The sequence below is a fragment of the Spinacia oleracea genome, chromosome 5, assembly GCF_020520425.1.
Source record: "Spinacia oleracea cultivar Varoflay chromosome 5, BTI_SOV_V1, whole genome shotgun sequence".
NCBI classification, from domain to species: Eukaryota; Viridiplantae; Streptophyta; class Magnoliopsida; order Caryophyllales; family Amaranthaceae; genus Spinacia; species Spinacia oleracea.
This window is the reverse complement of record NC_079491.1, coordinates 100,867,328-100,893,386: the sequence shown is the minus strand read 5'-3', so window position 1 is coordinate 100,893,386 and position 26,059 is coordinate 100,867,328. Positions and strand designations below refer to the sequence as shown.

General features: G+C 39.2%; 1 protein-coding gene across 1 annotated transcript; it reads left to right on the top strand.

Moving 5' to 3' along the window:
• The first annotated feature begins 1,028 nt into the window (after nucleotides 1-1,028).
• On the top strand, nucleotides 1,029-14,469 carry LOC110784418 (peroxisomal OPC-8:0-CoA ligase 1). Its single transcript, XM_021988874.2, has 6 exons — nucleotides 1,029-2,462; nucleotides 10,856-11,305; nucleotides 12,060-12,205; nucleotides 13,163-13,230; nucleotides 13,339-13,441; nucleotides 13,822-14,469. Exons 1-6 carry the CDS (start codon nucleotides 1,637-1,639, stop codon nucleotides 13,939-13,941), a joined length of 1,713 nt encoding a protein of 570 aa, XP_021844566.1. The 5' UTR covers nucleotides 1,029-1,636; the 3' UTR covers nucleotides 13,942-14,469.
• Nucleotides 14,470-26,059: the final 11,590 nt, after the last annotated feature.

The following is a 26,059-nucleotide window of genomic DNA, read 5'->3' as shown; positions in this document are numbered from 1 at the left end:
GTATAGGTTATGTACATTTTGCTCAAAAAAATTCAAATAATTATAATACCCACATATGTCATTGAAGCGTGCACTCATAAATTTAGCTTGTTATAAGCTATAACTATGTAACTGTAGTACTCCTATAAATACTACTTCATCTCTTTCTTTTTAAATGTATCACTTGGACCGTCACACTTGCCATTGTATCATTATGACCATTAATCATCTTTTATTTCCTATTTCTTAAAATTATAAAAAGTTGTTATGATGAATATATGCATTGTATTTGTGACTAATCAAACAACATTTTACATAATAACATTTTATTTTTATACATTAGTCAAATATCCAAGTCAAAGTTAGTACATAAATACTGTGAGTGTTATAGTGATACATTTAAAAAGAAATGGAGAGAATAGATATATAATAATTATTTTTGTAAATGTAAATATCTTCATGTAGCTTTTTACAAAGATAGGGATACACACTTCTTAACTTGCAAATAAGAATAATAAACTACTTTTAATATTAAACACTTAAGAAACTGTGTCTTTTATGTTATATAACGGACCTTAATTAATACTCCCTCCTTCCCGGAATACTCAAGATTCACTTCGACCCTATTTTATTTCATGTATATGAAAACAAATGTTAGTATATAATATATATTAATATTTTATAAGTTTTATAATATGTGGCTAAAGATATTGGTGGTCAAAGTTATACATTAGCAAACATGTCCAGTCAAAACGTTGCGAGTATTCTGGGACGAAGGGAGTAAATATGAGTAGTAAAAATTATAATTGTGTGTCGAGTCATGCACGTGCTATTAACTAGTATAATTTTGTTTTGTTAATTTGCATGTGAAAGTGACTTTTGTAGTTGTGACATTAAATAAAATATAAGCATAAAAATAGGAGGATGGAGCCTTATGAGAGGTTATCTAGTACTCGTATTTTTTATTTTTTTTATTTTTTTTATTTTTTACGTGAGCTAATAGTTTGTATCCGGAAGGGTTTTTTCTTTGTAGATATGATTTATTAAAGACAAAAAGTTGTTTGTGAATGGTTTTTTTCCTTTACATTCTCGCTCATCACCTCGTGTTTTCCGTTAGAAGTTCTCCAATGTTCTACTGTAAATTGCTCCTTGCCTTCACCATTTAGGCCTTATTTAAACTTATTTCATGCTCTAATAAGTTTGGTTAAATTCAATCTTGGTGTCAAACATCAAACGTCAAGAGGAATATGACCAACAGGTATGTATAGCCTTTGTGCCTTTCCACCTCACTATTCACCAGTCACCACCAATTGGTCCAACTTTGTCAATCAAGTTTCAACAGTCAACTCATTCATCCTGGGGAATGACCACGTTTTACTATAATTCTCCACTCTGTTTAACAAAGATCACAAACCAAGAAAAACAACCTTTTCAAAATCATACAGTACTTTTCTAATCTTCAATTCATAAGATTGATCAGAAACCAACCAAGAAAAACAATCATACGGAGTATTTCTCCAATCTTCAATTCTTAACATCGATTCCTGAAAAACTGATAGATTCTCCTGAAAAACAATCAAATTGCAGAAATCTAACTTGGGTATATTAACAAAATTCCTAACATTCTCAACCAAATCTAGAGGTGTGCCACCTTATAATGGAGCAACATAGCAACAACATTATAGTAGACCCAAGAAGCGGCTTCTGCAACAGCAACTCCACTTTTTACAGCAAACGCCCTTCTATCCCTCTCCCACCAAACGCGTCCTTAGATATCACCACCTTCATCTCTTCCCGACCTCACAGAACCACCACCGCCTTCATCGACGCCTCAAATGGCCGCCACTTATCATACTCCGACCTCTGGTCTGCCGTCGATTCACTCTCATTCTCTCTCTCCTCCAAGTGGGGTGTACGCAAAGGCCATGTCATCCTCATCCTATCACCAAACTCTCTCTCCTTCCCCCTCGTCTGCCTCTCAGTCATGTCCCTCGGCGCGTTGATCACAACCGCCAACCCTTTGAACACCACGCGCGAAATCGCCAAACAAATCGCGGACTCCAAGCCATTCCTCGCTTTCACCACTCCTGAACTCTCCCCCAAACTCGCCGGTTCCGACGTCCCGATAGTCCTACTCAACGGAGAATTGGAAAAGGCTAGTTTCGTGAATAATAACAATCTGAAGGTCTTGACGACATTGGAGGACATGTTGGCGGTCAAAGGACAGAGAAACGAGGAGAGTGTGAGAGTGAAGGAGAGAGTTTGCCAAAACGACGCCGCTGCGCTGCTGTATTCGTCGGGTACAACGGGGGCGAGTAAAGGGGTAATATCGTCTCATCGGAATATGATCGCGATGGTGCAGACGGTCATTGGACGGTTCAAATTAGATGATGAGTATCAGAGGAGTGGTGGGTCCCAGGGTAGTACGTTCATATGTACTGTTCCGATGTTTCACATATATGGCCTTGTTGCCTTTGCTACAGGTAAAATTTTAATTTTTTTTACTGTTTACGGAGTACTAGAAAGTTGTATTGTTTGCTTGACTTTGTGTTGACTAATTAATGATGATGAAGATGCTTAATTAGTTGTGGATTAATGATGACGAAGATGCTTAATTAAGTTTTACCTCATACTCTCTAACTTTGGAGTATTTAGTTCTGGAATAATAAAATAATGATTAAAGAGGATTTAAAATTATTTATTAGTTATAATGACACCTTAAAAAAAGACACATTATAATGATGTTATTTGTTCTATTTTAGATTTTCATAGATTCACATGCTATTGATGTAATTGGTTCTAATGTTCTGTTTGGTTCACCTGCATAACTTATCTGAAGACCTTATTTTTGTGTTACGTCGTTATAAATAAGCCTAACGCATTGGTTAACGGAATCTAAAAGTAACACCAACATAGAAAATAAATTAACATCAGTTTATAGTCTTTCTACAATGAACCTCTAACATGAAACTGTACTAAAACAAAAAAAGTAACAGCGAATTCAATGTATAAGTAACACCAGCATAGAAAGTCAAATAACATCCATCTATAATGGAACCTCTAACATGAAATTGAATAAACTGCAATAAAATAAGAAAAATAATAACGAATACAATATATACGTAACACCGTTATAGAAAGTCAAGTAACACCAGTGTAGACCAGAAACCTCTAACATTAAATTGAAGAATCTGCAATAAAACAAGAAAAATAATAGCGAATACAATGTATTCACCTGATTTTCATCTAACATGAAATTGAATAAACTGCAATAAAATAAGAAAAATAATAACGAATACAATATATACGTAACACCGTTATAGAAAGTCAAGTAACACCAGTGTAGACCAGAAACCTCTAACATTAAATTGAAGAATCTGCAATAAAACAAGAAAAATACTAGCGAATACAATGTATTCACCTGATTTTCATTTATCTTATCTGAACTTAACTGAATTTATTTGAACTTATTTGAACTTATTAAAACTTATCAAAACTTATTTTAGTTATAAGTTGTACTTGGTCAACCCTTATTTTTCCTGTGCTTATCTTATCTGTACTTATCTCAATTTAACTGAAATTATCTGAACTTATTTTTTCTGAAATAAGTGGAAATAAGGTGAACAGGGCCTAACATCAACATACAAAGTCAAGTAAATCCAGTCTATACAAGAAACCTCTAACATGAAATTGAAGAAGCTGCAGTAAAAGAAGAAAAGTAACAGCGAAAACAATGTATAAGTAACACCAGCATAAAAAGTCAAGTAACACCATCCAAATAACCTTTTTCCATTGTAGCTGCGCGTGAGAGAGTTGCGTGCGCACGCCACACCATCAAGTTGATGGTGTGGCTCGTCACACAGAGACGCACTGAACTTAATTTGTTGAACTTATTTAAAATTATTTTTCTGAAATAAGTCAAAAGTTAAAATAAGCCGAAACAAACAGGATTATACCGGTTTTATTACACAACGTTGGTGGTTGGTGTTGGGGTGACTTATTATACCCCATTGCTTGAGGATTAGAGTGACTTTGGGATTATATGAATAGTGATTAACAATAAGTTGTATAGCGTTAGCACAAGATATTAACGGAAACTAAGTAGTTAGAACAATAACCACGTTCAATTCAAGAAGAACATGAAGAAATTACACCACGAAGGATATGGGAGAAAATGAGGCTAGATGACGACGACGACGACAACAACAACAACAACAACAACAACAACAAAGCCTTAGTCCTAAAATGATTTGGGGTCGGCTAACATGAATCGTCGTAGGAGATCGTCATTGTCACCAATTAAACCAGAAAGGGAGCAGTAAAAAGAAAAAACAAGGAAAAGAAAGTGAAATTAATGAAAGTAGGATAAGAGAAAAAATGTATATATATATATATTATAGAAGAAATATTGTAAGAGATAATAAAAAATAAGTAAAATTTAAAATAAATGAATAAGTAAAATAAGTACATTTCAAAATAGCATGTGAAAAAAAAAACAAAAAAAAAAAAATGAAAGAATTTTAAAAATAAAATAAAAGTAAAGTAAAAATAAAAATAAAGAGAATCAGAAACATTGAAGTTGTATAAGTCAAATGAAGTCATCAATGTATACTCTGTTCTATCCAACGCCATATTTTCCTCAATCACAAGAAAGCTCATATCGTGCTCAATCACATTCCTCCAAGTTTTCTTAGGTCTTCCCCTACCCCTTGCAATTCTATCCCTTTGCCACCCTTCTATCCTCCTAACCGGGGCATCATTTGATCTTCTGCTTACATGTCCAAACCATCTTAAACGATTTTCCATCATCTTAAACTCAATCGGTGCAACCCCTACTTTCTTCCTAATAATCTCATTCCTCAAGCGATCCTTTCTTGTATGTCCACACATCCAACGTCACATGCGCATCTCCGCCACATTCATCTTGTGCACGTGACAATGTTTCACTGCCCAGCATTTTGTGTCGTATAACAAAGCCGGTCGAATTGCCGTGCGGTAAAATTTTCCCTTCAATCTTTGGGGCATGCCTGAATCACATAGGAACCCCGTGGCACCCTTCCACTTCAACCGACCTGCTTTGATTCTATGGGCCACATCGCCATCTAATTCTCCATCATTTTGGATAATAGATCCTAAATAACGGAACATTTCAGAGCCTTGGACAATTTTCCCATCTAAGGTAATCGCCCCTGTCTCTCTATCTTGGACTCCACTAAACTTACACTCCATATATTCCGTCTTGTTTCTACTCAGCCTAAGACCCCGAGATTCCAAAGTTTGTCTCCATAACTCCAACTTATTTTCCACTCCTTCTTTTGTTTCATCAATCAACACAATATCATCTGCAAACATCATGCACCAGGGTATACCATCTTGGATTGACCTCGTCAATTCGTTCATGACTATAGCAAAAAGAAACGGGCTAAGTGCGGAACCTTGATGCACTCCAATCGTAATGGGGAATTCTTCGGTCTTACCAACACTAGTTCTCACACTCGTACTAACTCCCTCATACATGTCCTTGATGATATCAATATACTTCCTCGGAATTCCTTTCCTACTTAATGCCCACCAAAGAATTTCTCTTGGTACCTTATAATACGCCTTCTCCAAATCAATGAAAACCATATGTAGATCCTTCTTCTTATCCCGATAATTCTCCATTAATTGCCTTATAAGATGAATGGCCTCCATAGTCGATCTCTCAGGCATAAATCCAAACTGGTTCTCCGAAATTTTCACAGTTCTCCCAATCTTTGCTCAATAATCCGCTCCCAAAGTTTCATAGTATGACTCATTAGTTTGATTTCTCGGTAGTTGGCACAATCCTGGATATCACCCTTATTCTTGTACAAGGGGATGATAGTACTTTTCCTCCACTCTAATGGCATCCTATTACTTCCCCGAATCTTGTTGAAAAGAGTTGTTAACCATACAACCCCTCTCTCTCCCAAGCATCTCCAGGCTTCGATAGGTATACCATCGGGCCCCACTGCCCTCTTGCGTCCCATCTTTTTCAATGCCATTTCGACTTCTCTCTTTTGAATTCTTCGCTTAAAGTCTAGGTTAACCATATGTCGAGGGATATTTGTATCCCCAATATCGCGTCCTTGATCCCCGTTGAACAAGTTATCAAAGTAGAACCTCCATCTATCCTTGATTTCCTCATCTCCCACCAAAACTTTTTGATCAACATCTTTCACACATTTAATCCTCCCGATGTCTCGCGTCTTTCTATCTCTCATTCGAGCAAGACTATAGATGTCTTTCTCCCCTTCTTTTGTATCCAATCTTGCGTAAAGATCCTGATTCACCTTTGCTCTAGCCTCTCTTACGGCCTTCTTTGCTTCCCTTTTAGCCTCCTTGTACTTCTCGTAGTTCTCATCACTTCTACATTTTCCCAACTCTTTATAGCACTCTCGTTTGCTCTCTATAGCTTGTTGCACAACTTCGTTCCACCAGGATGTGTCCTTACTTGGTGGCATGATTCCTTCAGATTCCCCTAGGACCTCTTTCGCCACTCCCTTTATGGTGTGCTCCATTCTTGTCCATAATGAGTCTATATCCAAATCCATATCCCCGGCCCAAATACCTTCACTTGCCACCTTTTCCACGAATTTTAGCTGTTGCTCCCCTTGAAGTTTCCACCACTTGATCCTAGGCTCCACTAGTGGTCTTCTCCTCCTTATATAACTTCTACCTCGAAAATCAAGGACCACAAGCTTATGTTGGGTTGCTGTACTCTCACCAGGAATCACCTTACAATTGGTGTAGCACTGTCTCAAAGCATTCTGTAATGAACCCAACTAATGAGGCCCAAGAATAGCAGCCAACAACAATAGCAACACAACAACAAACAACAAGGACCTCAGTAGGGAATGTTAGCATAAATAGAAGAAGAGAGGAAAGAGAAAGCTATGGAATTTTGGTGTTAAGAATAGAGATTTGTAGCCTAAAGCTACTGACTTGGAGACTTGTAGCCTCAAGCTACTACCTTTGTAACCCTAAACTATGTTCTGAGTTCTTCCCTTAATCAAAGAAAGCAACTTTTTCTTCGTGAGTTTACTTGTATCTGTTAGCAGGGGTTGGTTCTTTACGCTTGGTATCAGAGCGGTACAGTTCTGGGTTGATCTGATTTTCAAAAAAAAAAAATATATATAGTTTATGGAGGTCGCAGAATGTGCAGCACGACAAATGCAAATGTGGATAAGAGAGGAGTTCTCCTACATCACAAGCAAGAGAGATCGAGGAATTTCAGATCTTGAAGAAGAGCGGAGAATCTGCCAAGAGCTTCAGATTCACGAGTTCAATGGAAGAAATTTGAAGGATTGGATCCTTAAATTGGAGGATTTCTTCAAACTTTTTCTGTTGAATGAGGAAGAGAAGTTGAAGCTGGCCATCATAGGGCTTGACGGCGATGCGCGGCGGTGGTTCGAATGGGAACATCGGCGACTGCCTTTTTATGACTGGCAAGAACTGAAGGGCCAGGTGATACGACATTTTGGTTATTCACCAGAATCCTGGCAGGTACGAGCAACTCCAACGAAGTTCATGGACAAGGTAGACCACCAAAGCCTCACCTTGAGTTATAGTGGGCCGATTGAATTTGCAGGTGACCCAGGTGCTGATTCACATGTTATCAAACACCTTCAACCCATTTCGGATAAAGGAAGGCAGGTGGTGCAAACAGACGTGGTGGGGTGTGGTTCTGGTGGTGGTCCAGGCCTAGTTGTCGGTGGTAACCGCGATGCTTTAACTGGTGGCTACAACAGTCAAGGAGGTTTTGCCAACAACTTCGGTGAAAGCCAAGGTGAATTTGGTGGTGGATACATCGGCGGAACTAGCGAAGGTCACAAGGGTTTACGCAGTGTTTTTGATGCTAGGTATGGTGGTTACATCGGCATTAACCATGGTGGAGGATTTTTCGAGAGAGGTGGAGCCGGAGGAAGTGGATCCGGCGGAGGTCCAGGCTTCTTTGCCGCTAGTGGACATAAAGATGGTGGTCAAGGAGACGATGACCGTACTTTTTGTGGTGGGGAAAACCGAGGAATGGAGGGCACCCGCCAGTTGAAGGAGAGCTCAAATCAAGAGTCTAATGGAGGAGAGAGAATAATAATGAGTGATTTTAGATCTGGGAATACCGGAAGTGGTCTAGGATTTCTCGTTGTCAAAAGATCTGATGGTTTCAGTGGTGGTTGGTTTGGTGGCGGAGTACGACAGGTCTCGCTGTACCAGTATCCATTAATGGAAGATGAGAGGAGCTTCACAGAAATTTTCGTTGGCTTGGAGAAGAAGCCAGATATAAAAGATGTTAGTAAGGGCATTAAGGTAAAAAGTATGAAAAGTAACATCACAAATAAAGATAAATGGCTGAAGTCACATGCAATTAAAAAAAAAGAGTTACAGCTAGGGTTTGGGCCCCAACTTTTACAGCCCACATGTTCTCCAGTTTGTGAGGAAAGCCTTATATTTGGGCTCATTAAATGTAAGGCCATTTCTCCAGCCTTAGTTTTAAAACTCCAATTCTCCACCCAAAATTTTAAATACCACTTTTCCACCCTTGAACCACAAGTTCCATCCGACCAAATTGCACACCCACGTTACAGACCCTTCCACCCACAATTAGACCCAAATTTCCTTTTCGATTTCCCCAACTCACAGCCTTCCAACTCCAAGTCAAATACCTAAACCATATTTCAACCTCACAGATCATCTCTTAGAACTCACCAGTGAGGAGCTTGACCGCCAATGGAAACCGGGCATCAGTTTCAAACAGAATGTCAAGGATCATCTGTTCTTAGCTAAGCAACCTGAAGAAGTACAAGGACTTACCAGTGAGGAGCTGGAGCGCAAGTGGAGGCCTGACATCAAGTTTCATAATGGCACTCAGAATCGCCATTGCCGAGAATCAAGTGTTGATTACTATCCACCTTGAGGACAAGGTGGAAGTTTAGGGGGTCGGTATTGTAATGAACCCAACTAATGAGGCCCAAGAATAGCAGCCCAACAACAATAGCAACACAACAACAAACAACAAGGACCTCAGTAGGGAATGTTAGCATAAATAGAAGAAGAGAGGAAAGAGAAAGTTATGGAATTTTGGTGTTAAGAATAGAGATTTGTAGCCTAAAGCTACTGACTTGGAGACTTGTAGCCTCAAGCTACTACCTTTGTAACCCTAAACTATGTTCTGAGTTCTTCCCTTAATCAAAGCAAGCAACTTTTTCTTCGTGAGTTTACTTGTATCTGTTAGCAAGGGTTGGTTCTTTACACATTCCTTACTAAAAAGAAGTCAATCTGACTCGTATTATCTCCACTCCTATAGGTTACTAGAAGGGAGTTTCTTTTCTCAAACCAAGTGTTCATTATTCTCAAGTCATATGCCAATGCAAAATCCAAAATAGCATTTCCCGCTTCATTCCGCTACCCATACCCAAAACCACCATGAATGCTTTCAAATCCATCGCGACTCGAGCCTACATGTCCGTTGAGATCCCCACCAATGATCAGTTTCTCACTTCTAGGGACACGTTGCACCACTTCTTCTAAATCCTCCGAAATTCTTGTCTAGTTGAAGCATCTAGTCCTGCTTGTGGTGCATAGGCACTCACAATAGTTACAACTTCATTCCCTATCACAAGCTTAATACCCATAATTCGATCACTCTTTCGGGATACGTCCACTACATCATCAATATATTCTCGGTTAATAAGGATACCTACCCCATTCCTACCCCTAGTTTTTACCGAATACCAAAGCTTATAACCCCATGGAGCTATTTCTCTTGCCTTGTTTCCAACCCACTTAGTCTCCTGCAAACATAATATGTTAATTCTCCTCCTTCTCATAACCTCTACTACTTCGACTAATCTACCTGCCAAAGAACCAATGTTCCAAGTCCCAAACCGCATCCTACTACCCTTACCCTTACCCCTCCCCTTACCATGAAACCTTGGATAGTTAACACCACCCTTGGATGGCACGCCGCTTCCGGGCGACGGCCTAGCAACCCTTGCATATTTTCCACTACACCCGGGCCTAGGAAGTGTAGCGCACCCTTGCATATTTGACACCACCACCAGGTGTAGGGGTGGCGCGCCGCTTCTGGGCGACGACCTAGCAACCCTCACATATTTTTCACTACACTCGGGCTTAAGAGGTGTAGCGCGTCGCTGAGAAGGGGACGCCCCCACGATTTTCCGTTGTCGATTCATGTCATGATATGTGACTTAGTTTTACGCTGGCCGCCACCAACCTACCGCAACCCTCCTCCTTTATCCGGGCTTGGGACCAGCAGTGAATGCCGCATACGCGACACTCACCACAAGTAAATGCCGCATAAGCGACACTCACAGGCGGAGTTACTTCCATCACGAAATTCAGCTGGAGTTTGAGCACAAATCTTTTTCTTTGAATCTTTGATACATTTGCTAAACTAACCTAAGTTACATTAATGCCCAAAAGAATATAAGCTGGAGTATAAGCTGGAGTATAAGCTGGAGAAAGTGAGAAACTAATTGTTGTGGTGTTTATGTTCGATGATATTGTCTTGCTGGAAGTTTCACTTCCCTTTTACATACAGGGTATTACTTCTTGTAGTGATAAGTTGGTAACCTTTTGCTTAATCTCTTAGATACTCCAAATTGGATAGCAATCTGTCAACATCAAAATGTTGTCTTTTTAATATTTTCTTTTGTTTAGATGCTTAAAACAGATAAAATCAAGAATTCAAGATTGAGTTGTCAAAAAAAGAGTTCAAGAGTGTCTTTAGGAGTTTGCCATTATTATCTTTTTCCTGTTAATATCAAATGTTGCACCTTCCTGTCAAATAAATAAATGTATCTACCAATGTTGATGTCTCATGCCTTGGCCACAGGATTACTAGCAGCTGGAGCTACCATTGTTATCTTGCCCAAATTTGAAATGAATGATTTGCTCCTAGCAATATCAAAGTACAAGGTCAGTTACTTTCCGCTGGTTCCACCAATTCTTGTAGCAATGGTGAACCACGCGGATCAAATCAAGAAGAACTATGATTTGAGTTCGTTGAGACATGTTTTGTCAGGAGGAGCCCCATTAGGAAAGGAAGTGATAGAGGGTTTTGTAGAGAAGTTCCCAAATGTTGTAATCATGCAGGGGTATGGGCTTACAGAGTCCACAGCCATTGGGGCATCCACAGACTGCTTGGAGGAGAGTCGTAGGTATGGAACAGCTGGGTTGATTTCACCAAGCATAGAGGCAAAGATTGTTGACCCAGAGACTGGAAATGTTTTGGGGGTTAATCAGACTGGTGAGCTTTGGCTACGTGGCCACACTGTGATGAAAGGTAGTTTGCCACTATTTCCTCCTCTTACACTTGAATTCTGAAGTGTTCAGTGCCATTGTTTTGCTAAACCTTTTCCTTCTGCAACTTTCTACTTTACAAATTGCTTTTTAGTTAAAATGATTCAGTAGGCAAGTAGTAGCGCCTAGTGAATTATAACATGTTACTTGATGAGAGTTTTATGGATGTCATATATTGAAGGTTTGATCACAAATTTAAATCACCAAAACGTTTCTTAGAATAACGGTTCCTTTTAATGGTTCATGTTAGCCGACCCCAATCATTTTCGGACTAAGGCTTGGTTGTTGTTATTGTTGCTGTTTCAAGTATAGTTTAGACCTGAATAACTGACCCAAAAATGAATAATCACAGATATGGTGAGGTATTGTCCAAAGGATATATATTTGGTCCCCACTATGACTCCTGGATCTGCTTAATACGAAATTGTTTTAATTTGACTGTTTCTACTTTAGAACTTTAGATCCGTGAACATATGGAGCTAACACTTACATATGCTGCTGATGTATATAGCTGGTAGTTTCGATATCTTTTGTTGACCAAAGTTATTTTGTTTTAGTTAGAACTTAAATATGTATCTACAAAAGTCAAAGCTGTACCAGTTTGGTGAAGTTACTCTATGGCGAGACCAGAGTATGATATGATTTACTCTTAAGAACAATTTTCTTCTTCTTTAAGACAGAAGGATTTTCCTGTGATGATATAATGCTTGGCCTAATTTCTTATGTCATTGTTGCAGGCTACTTTAATAACCAGGAGGCGACTGTTTCAACTCTCACTTCAGACGGTTGGCTAAAAACAGGAGATGTGTGCTATATAGATGAAGATGGCTTCCTCTTTGTGGTTGATAGACTCAAGGAGTTGATCAAGTACAAGGGATATCAGGTACGGAGTAACTCTTAACCCAAAAAGTTCACTGTGTGTGTGTGTGCGCGCGTGTGCGTGTGCGTGTGTGTGTGTATTTTCTTTGCAACAAATCCCTCCCCTGCCTCGCCGGTCCCCCGTCCATCTTTGAGATGAATGGGCGTGTGGGTTTGGGATTGGTTTGGCTCTGAAGGCTGGGATGTAGTAACTCTTCTGATGGTGCTTCCTTTGATGATCTCTTTGATGATCAATTAATATTTCTTTACTGGAGCTTTTACATAGTGATGCATCAAATTAAGATGCCTTTTACAACTTTCTTCCAGCTATATCTTTTGAGTGCATTCATTTGACCAATGAGGCTTCTGCTTTATTAGATGTTTAGTTAACTAGTATATGCTTTTTTCCTCACAAGTTTGGCTACTTTCATCTCTGAATTTACTGCAATTAGTTTCTTTTTCACAAGCAATCAACAAGTTCAACAAATTATGTATGAGTATAACCAAGTTGGACAAGGGGTATGCATTTCATTTTAGTGTCATATTTTGGGTGCTTGAACCTCCAATATGGGTAGGACGCTTGAACATATCTAATTAGGTAATCAACATGCAGAGATTTCTGAAAACAGCAGAAATGTACATTACAGTAGCATAAGTACCCATGTTGGAAGTTGTGGTGGATTAGCGAGTTTGGGTTATACTTATATAGGTACCTCCTACATTTCATTATGAGGTCAACAGTAGTAGACATCAAAAAGGTAAACAAGTATTGCAATGGATTAATGGATCTGAATCTACATTTGCGTCTTATCAATTAAATACTCAATCTCTTTTAGAGGAAAAGAATGTGAAACATACTCTATTGTACTGTGTATAGAGTGCTTCTGTATAAAAATTTAGAGATGAAAATATTATCTTTAGTAACAAGGATACCGCACAACAGCTGAAAAAGATCTCATAGATTTACGTCTTTGATTTGCAGGTTCCACCTGCTGAATTAGAAGCATTGCTGCTTACTCATCCAGAAATTGCAGATGCTGCTGTTATTCCGTAAGTTGCACTCTAAAAATACAGTCCATCCTTCTGATTTCATTTGTAATTTTATGTTTTATCATTCTGAAATACCTAATATAGTAATTATCACATTGTACACAACAGGGTCCCAGATAAGAATGTTGGTCAGTTTCCAATGGCATATGTGGTGAGGAAAGCCGGTAGTTCCTTATCAGAGAACGAGATCATGGATTTTGTAACAAAACAGGTGAGCTCAAAGGAAAAGAACACAAACACTAGTTAGGTCCCATCTTGAACTTATACGAACTTATGAACTTATGAACTTATCTTAAGCTATAGCCTTTATCTTAAGCTATAGCTGATTAGAACTTACAATTTCCGTCTATGAACTTCTTGAAACTTATCTGAACTTTGCTTTAGGTATGTATTGAACTTGAGTAGCCTTTAATCTGAACAAATTGTCCCTTAATCTGCTGAAGCAATGAGATGGGAAACATAGAGTAGAGCACAAGACGGGGATGTAAAATGGGACATGCAATCTCAATCTGTGTTTTCCATTTTGTTCATTCAAACTCGATGTTGCAAGGTACTCAGGTTTTTATGGTTTATGGTTTATGGTTTATGCAGGTCGCTCCTTACAAAAGAATCCGAAGGGTGGCGTTTATAGATTCTGTACCTAAGAATGCATCTGGGAAGATTCTGCGGAAAGACCTCATCAAATTGGCTACTTCTGGTTCGAAACTATGAGCCAGTTGCATTTTCAGAAAAATAAAATAAAAAAATTTGAATCTATTTGAACCAACTGGTGACCGGATTCTCCCAGGGTTCTTAAAATATTACTATGTAAAATAGATGAAAAATGTACCATGTGGAATATGTCATTGTAGCCGTGGACGAACTTCGTACTAAAATAAGCTAATGTTTGAGCAAGAAGATTAATGGTACTGCAACATGTATCTGCTGCCAGCCTTGGTACCAAATGCAGTTCACAAGGCATCTCTTTGACCATTACATAACTTTGAGCCATCCCATGTTGAATAAATTCAACGGAAAGTTCAGTGTTTTAATGTCTATTAAGTGCTGGTTTGTTTCGTTGCATTTTCTTGAGGAAAAATATTAGTGCGTTAATTAATGAAGAGACAATTTGTTCATGAGTACAGTATATAAGGAAAACTAGTTAGCACATGTGTAATGCACGGTTTCATTCATTATTTATCTATTTTTTTGTGAAAATTTATTCAAATGCTACATTAATATAATAACTAGTCAAATATACACGCTATGCTTGTGAGAGTATATAAAAACTAAAAACCTCCGTTAATACAACTAATTACAATATAATATAGGCTTGAAAATTTGTTCAAAAAGTTAATTTGAGGAAAAGTTAGGTATAATCACTAGTTAAAAACATCTAAGACCCTGTTCTTTAGAACTGAATTGAATTGAACTGAACTTAACAGAATAATAAATAATAAATAATAAATAATTAAATATTAATAATTAGTAATCTCTAGTTAATTACAAAATAATAATAAAAGACGTTAATTAATAACTAAATAATTAAATAATTAATAATTAACTGATGTGGCCTTGTTGTATCTCCACCATGGACCCCTCACAAAGAAAACACGTGGCCTATCCAAGCCTGCCCCAACAGATAAAGGCCCGGTGTTTGAAACCATACCTAAATCTTGTCACTTAGGCCCAGGAGGCCAACCTGTTTGACAGGCCCATAGTTATCTATAATAGGCCCAAAACAAGAAGGCACACTAAGTCCTAAGATGTCTCCTAAGGGACACGTGTCGCAATCCCTGAGGTCAGCCAATCAAACAACTAGGGTTTGGGATCAATTCCCAAAAACCTTAGCCCTATAAATAGTTCAGATCCCAAGGTAACAGGGGAGATTCAATTCATTCCCACCTACCTTAAACTATCTTTGCTCTGCCTTCTCTTTCAAAAGTTACTTCTCTCTCTAGCCTATACTTACTTAGGCATCGGAAGGAATATTCCTACAAGAATATTCTTGTTTTGCAGGTTGCAGGAAGATCGTGCCAACGCATACTTGATACCTCCGAGTAACGCGTGACACGTCATCACCACAAAAGATCCCACAACATTTGGCGCCGTCTGTGGGGAAGTATAGTATCATGGCGGTACTGCAATCTGAGAAAGACGCAGGAAGAAGAAGACGACCTGTCACCAACATGGGGCAATCCTCTCTAGGAAATGAAGCCGAAGAGCCTTTTGACGCATCAGCAAGCCAGCCGGCCTCCGCGAGATCCCTACAGCACATGTTGCATGGCCTCCATCATGACATCACGGACGGATGGCAAGTACGACTTCAGCACGTCCTCCAAGAAGAAATCACAAGATCCTTCAGCGAAGCCGCCCCAGTACAGGAACGCGGCAACACGACCATGCAAAAAGGAAAGAAGGCTGCAAAAGGACGCGGCCTATCCCCGGAGGCTCGTCCGTTGAAGGTATTAAGCTATCATGTAAGAGAAGAGTGTCCGAGACGGCGGGCGAACTCAGCACACCGAGAGTACACCTCCAAGAATCAGAGTCGTTACGTCACGAACAAAGCCACCATCACAACGGCCCCGAGAAAGTCTCAAATAGAGCCCATTCGCAAGGAAACTGGTCGAGGCATCAAAACTGGGATAAAGCGAAGACGGTCATAAGAGGAGTAGCTTGTTCGTCTACAACTCCAGTCTCGAGGACATTCTCCTGAAAAAGGGACCAGGTTTGGGGATAGAACGGTTGTCCCCCAAAAGGCCACCTATGGGAAAACATGGTCCAGCTTTGTTCTGCATCTCTCATAAAGAGGCCGGGCATGACACTCAAGACTGCCGGAGACTGAAGAAGACGTTGGACGGCTATGCAGCCAAGGGATACCTGCAACGGTATCTCTGCTTGGCGGATATGGATGAAGCCGGTACTCAAAAGGGGCGGATGTCGCGGACACCTTCGTTTGACAATGACGACAACCTATCAGATAGGGGATTTATAGCAGTAATATCAGGAGGGTTGGCGGCAAGTGTGAAGGAAATAGTGCCCTTGGTCCAAGTATTCATATAATATTAAGTCTAATAAATGCGGTTCAGTATTAATTAACAAGTTAATAATTCAGTGAGATCAAGTGAGCTGAATGCCTAGCTAGAGGCCGCTTCAGTTCAAGTGGAATTAATGATATTAATCCACAGCTTACTCTTGACTGAACCCGTAGGGTCACACAAATAGTACGTAAACGGATCAAGTATTTAATTGCATTAAATACTGCATCTATGGATATTCGGAATCGACGGATCTTGGTTTCAGTGGGAGCTGAGATCGTCACAAGCAAGAAATGAATACTCCGGAAACGATGATATTACCGAAAACGGAAATATGGATCGTATCGGAAATATAAATATTATCCAAGTCGTAAATGTTGCCGGAAACGGAAACATGATACGTATAGCAAAATATTAATGGAAATGGAAATATTGCCGGAATCGGAAATATTGCCGGAAACGGAAATATTGTCAGAATCGGAAATATTATCGGAATCGGAAAATAATTTCGGAAACGGAAATATTAAATATTTGTTCGAAACGGAAATTAATTCCGGAATCGGAAATATTAAATATTGTTCGTATCGGAAATAAATTCCGGAATCGGGAATTTAATCGGAAGCGTATCGTACGAATTAGCATCGGACAAGGCCTGCCAGACGAAGGCCCAGCACGAAGCCGGGCCATCGCCCAGCAAGCCAGCGCGCCACAACGCACCAGCCAAGGCTACGCCAGGCCCACCGCAAGGCAGGCCTAGCGCGCGCCAAGGCTGCGGCAGCGTGTGGGCCTCGTGGCAATGGGCTGCGAGTGCTCGCAGGCTGCGCGCGCGCGCATGGCGCCCCTCGTGGGCTGCTGTGCGTGCGTGTGTGTGTGTTTGTGTTCATATACGAATCCTAAAGCTATCAGGATTCGATATATGATTAAATTCCTAATCCTAAAAGGATAAATTAATTAAATAAGAGTTCTACTAGGATTCTAGTTTAATTAATTCGTATCCTAGTAGGATTCCAGTTCCTTTTCCATACCTCTATAAATAGGTGCCTAGGGTCATAATTTATAGATACAATTGAAGTATTCTAAAGGTAAGATTTTGAAGAAAAATCAGCCATACACTTGCACATAAATAGCCGAAATTCCTAAGCAACCTTAAGGGCGATTCTAGTTGGTCAAGCTTAAGGCGGATCCGGACGTGCTGTGGACTGTCTACGGAGGGACGACACTTGGAGTCCTAAAGACTTGTTCTTGTTCGGTTCGGGCGCAGCTAGGGAGGGCACGCAACAAAGTGTATGCATCTAAACTATGCTAAATGATTATGTGTAAATAATATGCTTTCCTGGCTTTATGGTTTTTCCGCATGATTTATGTTTTGTCATATGAATCATAACCTAACAGTGGTATCACGAGCCTCTTATTATTTTCATAATCTAAAATGCATAAACATGGTTAAATTTCTCAAATTTGTAAAGAATTAAAAGGGGTGATTAATTTTCGTAATTGTTAATTAATTGCAAATTGCGTTTATTTAATTATATGTACGCAGTTTTTCGGCAGTTTCTTCGTTACTCATCCAAATCGAGTGATTTTTGTGTCAATTCCGCATGTAAAAGGCATTATAAAATTTTCCGGCCGAACCCAGAATTACCAAATTCGAAGCCTAACTATGACTTTTCGGAGGTTTTAGTTTTTCGAACGCAAAAGTTTGTAAATTTAAGATGTTAAATTAAATATTTGCGATTCTTGTTGATAAATCTTGAATTTTTGATTGACCTACAGTATATGTTTAACAAGTTTGAATGCCTAGCCTTGTTAATTATACAACCTAATTTGTAATTATGATTAATTTGTTGAAATTCGAATAATTTAGAATTAATTTGATTTTCATAATAAATTAATAATTTAATTAGGTATCCGTGATTAAAATCCACCATAAAAATTGTTAATTTATGTTAAATTTTTAAATTTTATGACCTAGATTTGAATCCATGTTAATCGGAAATTAATTGATTAATAAATTTTCGATTTTTCGCCCTAAAATTATGAAATTAATATGTTTTATTAATTTGTCATTAATTTTGAATTAAAAATTTTAATTTCTTTTGAAAACGCTCATTAATGTTGCACGCACAAAGCAATGGAAGCTACGTGTTACCCTTAGGGGTGTTGTATAGTGCGGGCACGCGACGACGAGCGAGGGAGCTCGTCGCCCGTGCGGTACGAATGCAGCGAGCAACATAGCGCATGGCGCGCGCACGAGGCAAGGGAGCCTGTGCGTGTGTGTTGTGTGCCGTGGCAATGGGCGAAGGGCGAAGGCATGGCACGAGAAGAGGCGCGCGCGCGCGCGCGAGGGCGAGAGCTGGTCGCCCAGCGATCGCTGCTCCGCGCACAAACACGCGTGGCCTCGAGGGCTTGCTTGCGCGCGAGCGAGCGAGCACTCCCATCGTGGCTGCTGCGATGCATGCGGGCGAGCAGGCTGCGCGCAAGCGTGGCTTGGCTTGCTGCGTTTGCGCGTGGCTGCTGCTGCGATGAGCCATGGCCCAGCGATAAGTCGTGCACTCGACGGGGCTTGGGCGCAAGCCCAAGTTCTCGTCATGTTACGATTATCAAGTTTTAAATTTTAATTTGAGATTTTCAGTTCATAAAATTTTAATTAATATTAAAATTAATAATTTAAATTGTTTTCTTGGATTTTAATTTTGAATATTATAATTATTATAAATTTTAATTTATTCTAATTATTTTACTAAAATTAAAAACCTTGAATTAATTTAAATTAGACTGAAAATAAATTAAATAAGTGGATTCAATTATAAATTTATAAGAGCTTTAAATTTTAATTAAATTTGTATGTTTCCGGTTAGACTAGAAATACATTTTTATGTTTAAAATTAGTAAAGCATATTAATTTATTGGTTTAAGTGGGAGCAATTTTAGTCATAAACTCTTGATTAGGTCTACAAATCCTTTAAGGTTAAACAACTTGATTAGAATTAATAAGGATTGAATAATTGGTAGATTATTGGTGCCCTTAATTAATTGCTGCAAATATTTATGTGATGCATAACGTGTTTTACTAACCAGCTATGTGGGCCATTCATGATAATGAATGGGTGAATGGTATATATTGTATATGTACTGTTTTGCAGGTTATGAAGTGACTAGTATGGCCCAAATAGGATAGAAAATATGGTATGTGTACCATTAATTTGAATGTAATTGGTCTAAAGTACCAAAATTGTTTTTCAATTCAAATATGGTATGCGTACCATCAAATAGTTGTAATTAGTTTAATTATAGCTTATCCTATTTGAAGAAAATGGCGCCTCCCACGGAGATTTTGAAGACGGACTTTGAAGTTGAAGCTTCAAGATGAAGTCGGACCATACTAGATCACATTTATCTTATGCATGTTTTAAGTTATTTATTGGTTTTAAATATGTCTTAAATATGCATGAGATCGAAGCTTGATTATGTTTCATGATTAAGGATTTTAGTTCACTTAAAATCTAACCAACATAGTAAGAGCCTTAAGTTCCAAACTTAAAAATTGAGTTACTTGGATAACAGGTGCCATGCCAAAATAACACTTACTTGGATATCCTTTTTTCATCGATCTTAGTAATAGTTTTCCGCCATAGAGAGGTGTTACTTATCGATACTAAAGGGGTAAGGTACACAAATAATTGTGAGTACATGTTAGTTTTGGTGAAACTCAACGATATAAGTAAGGAGTCCTTTTATGTCGTGGAAAAATCGATAGGTTTACCTAATAAGTTCTTAGACGTACCTATCAACCAAGAGTAGTTTCTAGACTATTAGCAAAAGGCTTTTGCTTACCTAAAAGATTTTAGAATTGAGTCTAAATACATAATGTGCTTAATTCTTCAATGGATTTTAGGGTCTTGGAATCATTTTATTCACACCTGCCGGACCACATAACTTGAATAAAATGCTTAATGAACATTGAATTATGCATGTATGCTAGAATTTAAGTTTATTAAGAGAAACTGTGAATGGTTATTTATTTGTTTATTCTTTTTCAATTGTAGTTTTAATTATGGCAAACAACAATTTATTCAACATTCGATCAATTCTCGAAAAGGAGAAGTTGAGCGGGAAAAACTTCCTTGACTGGTAAAGGAACTTGCAAATAGTTCTTATGAAGGAAGAAAAGGAGTATGTCCTGGAAGAGGCGATGCCCGAAGCCGCAGGCGAAGGGGTCACTCAGGCAACCCTCAATCGTTGGATTGATGCCAACAAGGATGTGAAATGTCTAATGCTTGCAACCATGAGTGCAGATCTACAGAAAACGTTCATCAACTCAGATGCTTTCACGATCATCAGTGAGTTAAAGAACATGTTCCAAGATCTGGCTTGGGTCGAAAGATTCGAGACTCATAGGCAAATTCTTGAGACCAAGCTCAAGAAAGGCAAGCCCGTAAGTCCACATGTTCTCAAAATGATTGGACTCATTGAGAATATGAGTCGGCTGGATCAGCAATTCTCTCAGGAAATGGCTGTAGACACCATCCTCCATTCTCTTCATAACGGGTATGATCAGTTCAAACTGAACTACAGTATGAATAGTCTGGAAAAAACGCTCACTGAGCTTCACGGTATGCTGAAGACTGCTGAAAAGACGCTCAAAAGTGATAAGCAGGATGTGCTTATGGTGCGTGGGGGCAAGTTCAAGAAATCTGGAAAGAAGGGGAATGCTAAGAAAGGTGGCAACAAGGCCAGCCCAACTAAGTAAACTGGCGCCAAGTCTGAAAAGAGGAAGGTCAGTCAACCCACTTATGAATCCGAATGCTTCTACTGCAAGAAGAAGGGGCATTGGAAGAGAGATTGCTTGAAGCTAAAGGAAGAACAGAAGAACGGAACAGTCGTTCCATCTTCAGGTATTTTCGTTATAGACTGTACACTTGTTAATTCAACTTCTTGGGTATTAGATACAGGTTGTGGCTCACACTTATGTTCCAATTCTCAGGGACTAAGAAGAAGTAGAAAGTTAAGCAAGGGTGAAGTCGACCTACGAGTGGGAAATGGAGCAAGGATTGCTGCATTAGCTGTAGGAACTTATTATTTGTCGTTGCCCTCTGGGCTAGTTTTGGAACTGGAAGAGTGTTTCCATGTTCCAAGTCTTACTAAAAACATCATTTCTTTTTCTTGCTTAGATGCTAAGGGATTTTCCTTTTTAATAAAAGACAATAGTTGTTCGTTTTATTTTAAAGAGATGTTTTATGGATCTGCTAGATTAGTCAATGGACTTTATTTATTAGATCACGACAAACAAGTTTATAACATAAATACCAAAAAGGCCAAAAAGGATGATTCAGATCTCACCTATCTGTGGCATTGTCGATTAGGCCATATTAACTTGAAACGCATGGAAAGACTTCAAAAGGAAGGAATTCTAGAAACATTTGACCTAGAGGATTATGGTAAGTGCGAATCATGTTTACTTGGAAAACTGACAAAGCAACCTTTCTCTAAAGTTGGAGAAAGAGCAACTGAACTATTGGGTTTAATCCATACAGATGTATGTGGACCAATGAGTACAAATGCTAGAGGTGGTTTCAGCTACTTTATCACTTTCACCGATGACTTCAGTAGATATGGTTATGTCTACCTACTGAAGCATAAGTCTGAATCCTTTGACAAATTCATGGAATTTCAGAGTGAAGTAGAGAATCAATTAGGCAAGAAGATTAAAGCACTGCGGTCTGATAGAGGCAGTGAATATCTGAGCTATGAATTTGATGACCATCTGAAAGAATGTGGAATTCTATTAGAATTGACTCCTCCTGGAACACCACAATGGAACGGTGTGTCGGAACGGAGGAACAGAACCTTGCTAGACATGGTTAGGTCAATGATGGGTCAGGCCGAACTTCCAATAGAATTTTGGGGACATGCACTAAATACAGCTGCACTCACTATAAATAGAGCTCCGTCTAAAGCTGTTGAAAAGACTCCATATGAGTTATGGTTTGGAAATCCTCCAAAAGTGTCTTTTCTTAAGATTTGGGGATGTGAAGTATACGTCAAACGATTAATTTCAGACAAACTTCATCCAAAATCTGACAAATGTATCCTTGTGGGCTATCCAAAGGAAACAAAGGGGTATTACTTCTACAATACATCTGAGAACAAGGTGTTTGTTGCTTGAGATGGTATCTTTTTGGAAAAGGATCACATTTCCAAAATGACAAGTGGGAGAACTAGACCTCGAAGAAGTTCGAGTCGAACAACAAACTCTAGAGAATGCTCAAGATGACATTCAAGATGAAACTCAGAGATCTTTAGAAGTATCTGGTGAGAATCATGGTCAATCTAGAGATGTAACCCCGCGTAGATCGCAGAGATATAGATCTCAACCGGAAAGGTACTTAGGTATTTTGACGAACGAGAGCTATGATGTTCTATTACTTGAAAGTGATGAACCTGCGACTTACAAACAAGCTATGACGAGCCCTAGCTCCAAGCAATGGCATGAAGCCATGAAATCTGAACTAGACTCCATGTCTGAAAACCAAGTATGGGATTTGGTCGATTTGCCAGATGGCTACCAAGCCATTGGAAGCAAATGGGTTTTCAAACTGAAAAAGGACAAGGATGGGAAACTTGAAGTTTTCAAAGCTAGATTGGTTGCAAAAGGTTACAGGCAAGTACACGGTGTGGATTACGATGAAACTTTTCACCAGTTGCAATGCTAAAGTCTATTCGGATAATGTTAGCAATCGCTGCATATTACGATTACGAAATATGGCAGATGGATGTCAAAACCGCTTTCTTAAACGGCGTTTTAACAGAAACTGTGTTTATGACACAACCTGAGGGTTTTGAGGATCCAAAGCATGCTAAAAAGGTATGCATGCTAAAGAAATCAATCTACGTATTGAAGCAGGTATCCAGGAGCTGGAATATACGTTTTGATGAAGCAGTCAGTGACTTTGGTTTCATCAAGAACGCAGACGAATCTTGTGTATACAAGAAGGTCAGTGGGAGCAAAATTGCTTTCCTAGTATTGTATGTCGATGACATATTACTTATCGGAAATGACATTCCTATGTTGAACTCTGTCAAGATTTGGCTTGGGAAATGTTTTTTCGATGAAGGATCTAGGAGAAGCACAGTACATATTGGGCATCAAGATTTACAGAGATAGATCTAAAAGGATGATTGGACTTAGTCAAAGCACTTATATCAATAAGGTGCTTGATAGGTTCAAGATGGCAGACTCCAAGCGAGGCTACCTACCCATGTCTCATGGAATAACTCTAAGCAAGACTCAGTGCCCAAATACACTTGATGAGCAATGAATGGGATTCCATATGCATCATTGATTGGTTCAATAATGTATGCTATGATATGTACACGCCCGGATGTTGCGTACGCACTCAGTGCTACGAGCAGATACCAGTCAGACCCAGGAGAGGCACATTGGACTGCTGCCAAGAATATTCTGAAGTACCTGAAAAGGCACAAAGATGACTTCCTGGTCTATGGCGAAGATGATGAATTAATTGTTAAAGGCTATACGGACGCAAGTTTCCAAACCGACACAGATGATTTCAGATCACAGTCTGGGTTTGTCTTCTGCCTCAACGGAGGTGCAGTAAGCTGGAAAAGTGCTAAGCAAAGCACCATTGCGGATTCTACAACTGAAGCGGAGTACATTGCTGCACATGAAGCAGCTAAGGAAGCTATATGACTAAGGAAGTTCATAGGCGAACTTGGTGTAGTCCCCTCCATTAAAGGACCAATAGCCCTGTATTGTGATAATAACGGAGCTATTGCACAGGCAAAGGAGCCTAGACACCACCAAAGAGTCAAGCATGTACTTCGTAGATTTCACCTTCTACGAGAGTTTGTTGAAAGAAAAGAAGTCGAGATAAGCAAGATTGGAACTGATGACAACATATCAGATCCATTGACTAAACCTCTGCCGCAGGCGAAGCACAACTCGCACACTGCAGCTATGGGAATCAAGCATATTGGAGAATGGCTTTGATGTCCTTGTTTGATGTTTTAAAGTTTTAGAGTTTAATACTTTGTAAAACATTATTGGTTAATCATTCACAATAAATGAATAGAATTCATTTTTCCATTTAATTTGTGGTTTATTAAATGATGAGTCCCTTCAATTTGACAAAGTATTCAAGATAGACTGTCAGGACCAGTCCTGTGACTAAGAAATGTCTATCAAGTGAACTTGAATGTCAAAAGTTGAAAATGGTCCCTGGTCGGAGTTTTCTATAAAATTGGGCGCATAGAAAACGTTAGACGACTAGAATGCAAGATGACTAATAGTTCTGTTTCTTGAACTATGTGGACATGGTAATGTCATAATCATTTGCATAGATACTTACTTTGGGAAGACTAGTATCAGACAGACCTATGAAACTTTACTGTAAGAGATGAAAATATGTCATAAGTAAATTTCATTAAAATTATTAGACACTAGATCCTAAATAACTGAGTGATTTGAGATTACTTCTTTGAGAACTGGTTACTTAGACGTTGACCAACCGTCGCACCGTAAAAGGAGGCTATAAAGGCAACGCTCAGGTAATCACCTATCAAACGAAGTCTAATCTCAAGATCACAAGATTGGGATTGTCCTCCCATAAATCGGGATGAGATGCTTAAAAGTTGTACAAGGCCACTCGGAGAGCTAGAAACTGTAAAATGCATGGCCGTGCTCGGATGAATCATAGGCTATGATTATCTGTTTATTTGATCAGTTGAACTCTGAAACCGAGAAACACCTCTGGACATAATAAGGATGACAACTCTTACCTTATGTTCAAGAGCAAGCATCGAGCGACAAAGGAATTAGGAAATGCACACTTGTCCCTAAGGACAAGTGGGAGAGTGAAGGAAATAGTGCCCTTGGTCCAAGTATGCATATAATATTAAGTCTAATAAATGCGGTTCAGTATTAATTAACAAGTTAATAATTCAGTGAGATCAAGTGAGCTGAATGCCTAGCTAGAGGCCGCTTCAGTTCAAGTGGAATTAATGATATTAATCCACAGCTTACTCTTGACTGAACCCGTAGGGTCACACAAATAGTACGTAAACGGATCAAGTATTTAATGGCATTAAATACTCCATCTATGGATAATCGGAATCGACGGATCTTGGTTTCAGTGGGAGCTGAGATCGTCACAAGCAAGAAATGAATACTCCGGAAACGATGATATTACCTGAAACGGAAATATGGATCGTATCGGAAATATAAATATTATCCAAGTCGTAAATGTTGCCGGAAACGGAAACATGGTACGTATCGGAAAATATTAATGGAAATGGAAATATTGCCGGAATCGGAAATATTGCCGGAAACGGAAATATTGTCAGAATCGGAAATACTATCGGAATCGGAAAATAATTCCGGAAACGGAAATATTAAATATTTGTTCGAAACGGAAATTAATTCCGGAATCGGAAATTAATTCCGGAATCGGAAATATTAAATATTGTTCGTATCGGAAATAAATTCCGGAATCGAGAATTTAATCGGAAGCGTATCGTACGAATTAGCATCGGACGAGGCCTGCCAGACGAAGGCCCAACACGAAGCTGGGCCATCGCCCAGCAAGCCAGCGCGCCACAACGCACCAGCCAAGGCTGCGACAGCGTGTGGGCCTCGTGGCAATGGGCTGCGAGTGCTCGCGGGCTGCGCGCGCGCGCATGGCGCCCCTCGTGGGCTGCTGTGCGTTCGTGTGTGTGTTTGTGTTCATATACGAATCCTAAAACTATCAGGATTCGATATATGATTAAATTCCTAATCCTAAAAGGATAAATTA

Excerpts from the sequence above, each read along its gene's own strand:
- LOC110784418 (XM_021988874.2), top strand. The coding sequence starts at position 1,637 with ATGGAGCAACATAGCAACAACATTATAGTAGACCCAAGAAGCGGCTTC. Across the intron at positions 2,463-10,855 it reads CCTTGTTGCCTTTGCTACAG|GATTACTAGCAGCTGGAGCT; the intron begins GTAAAATTTTAA and ends CCTTGGCCACAG. Across the intron at positions 12,206-13,162 it reads TCAAGTACAAGGGATATCAG|GTTCCACCTGCTGAATTAGA; the intron begins GTACGGAGTAAC and ends TTTGATTTGCAG.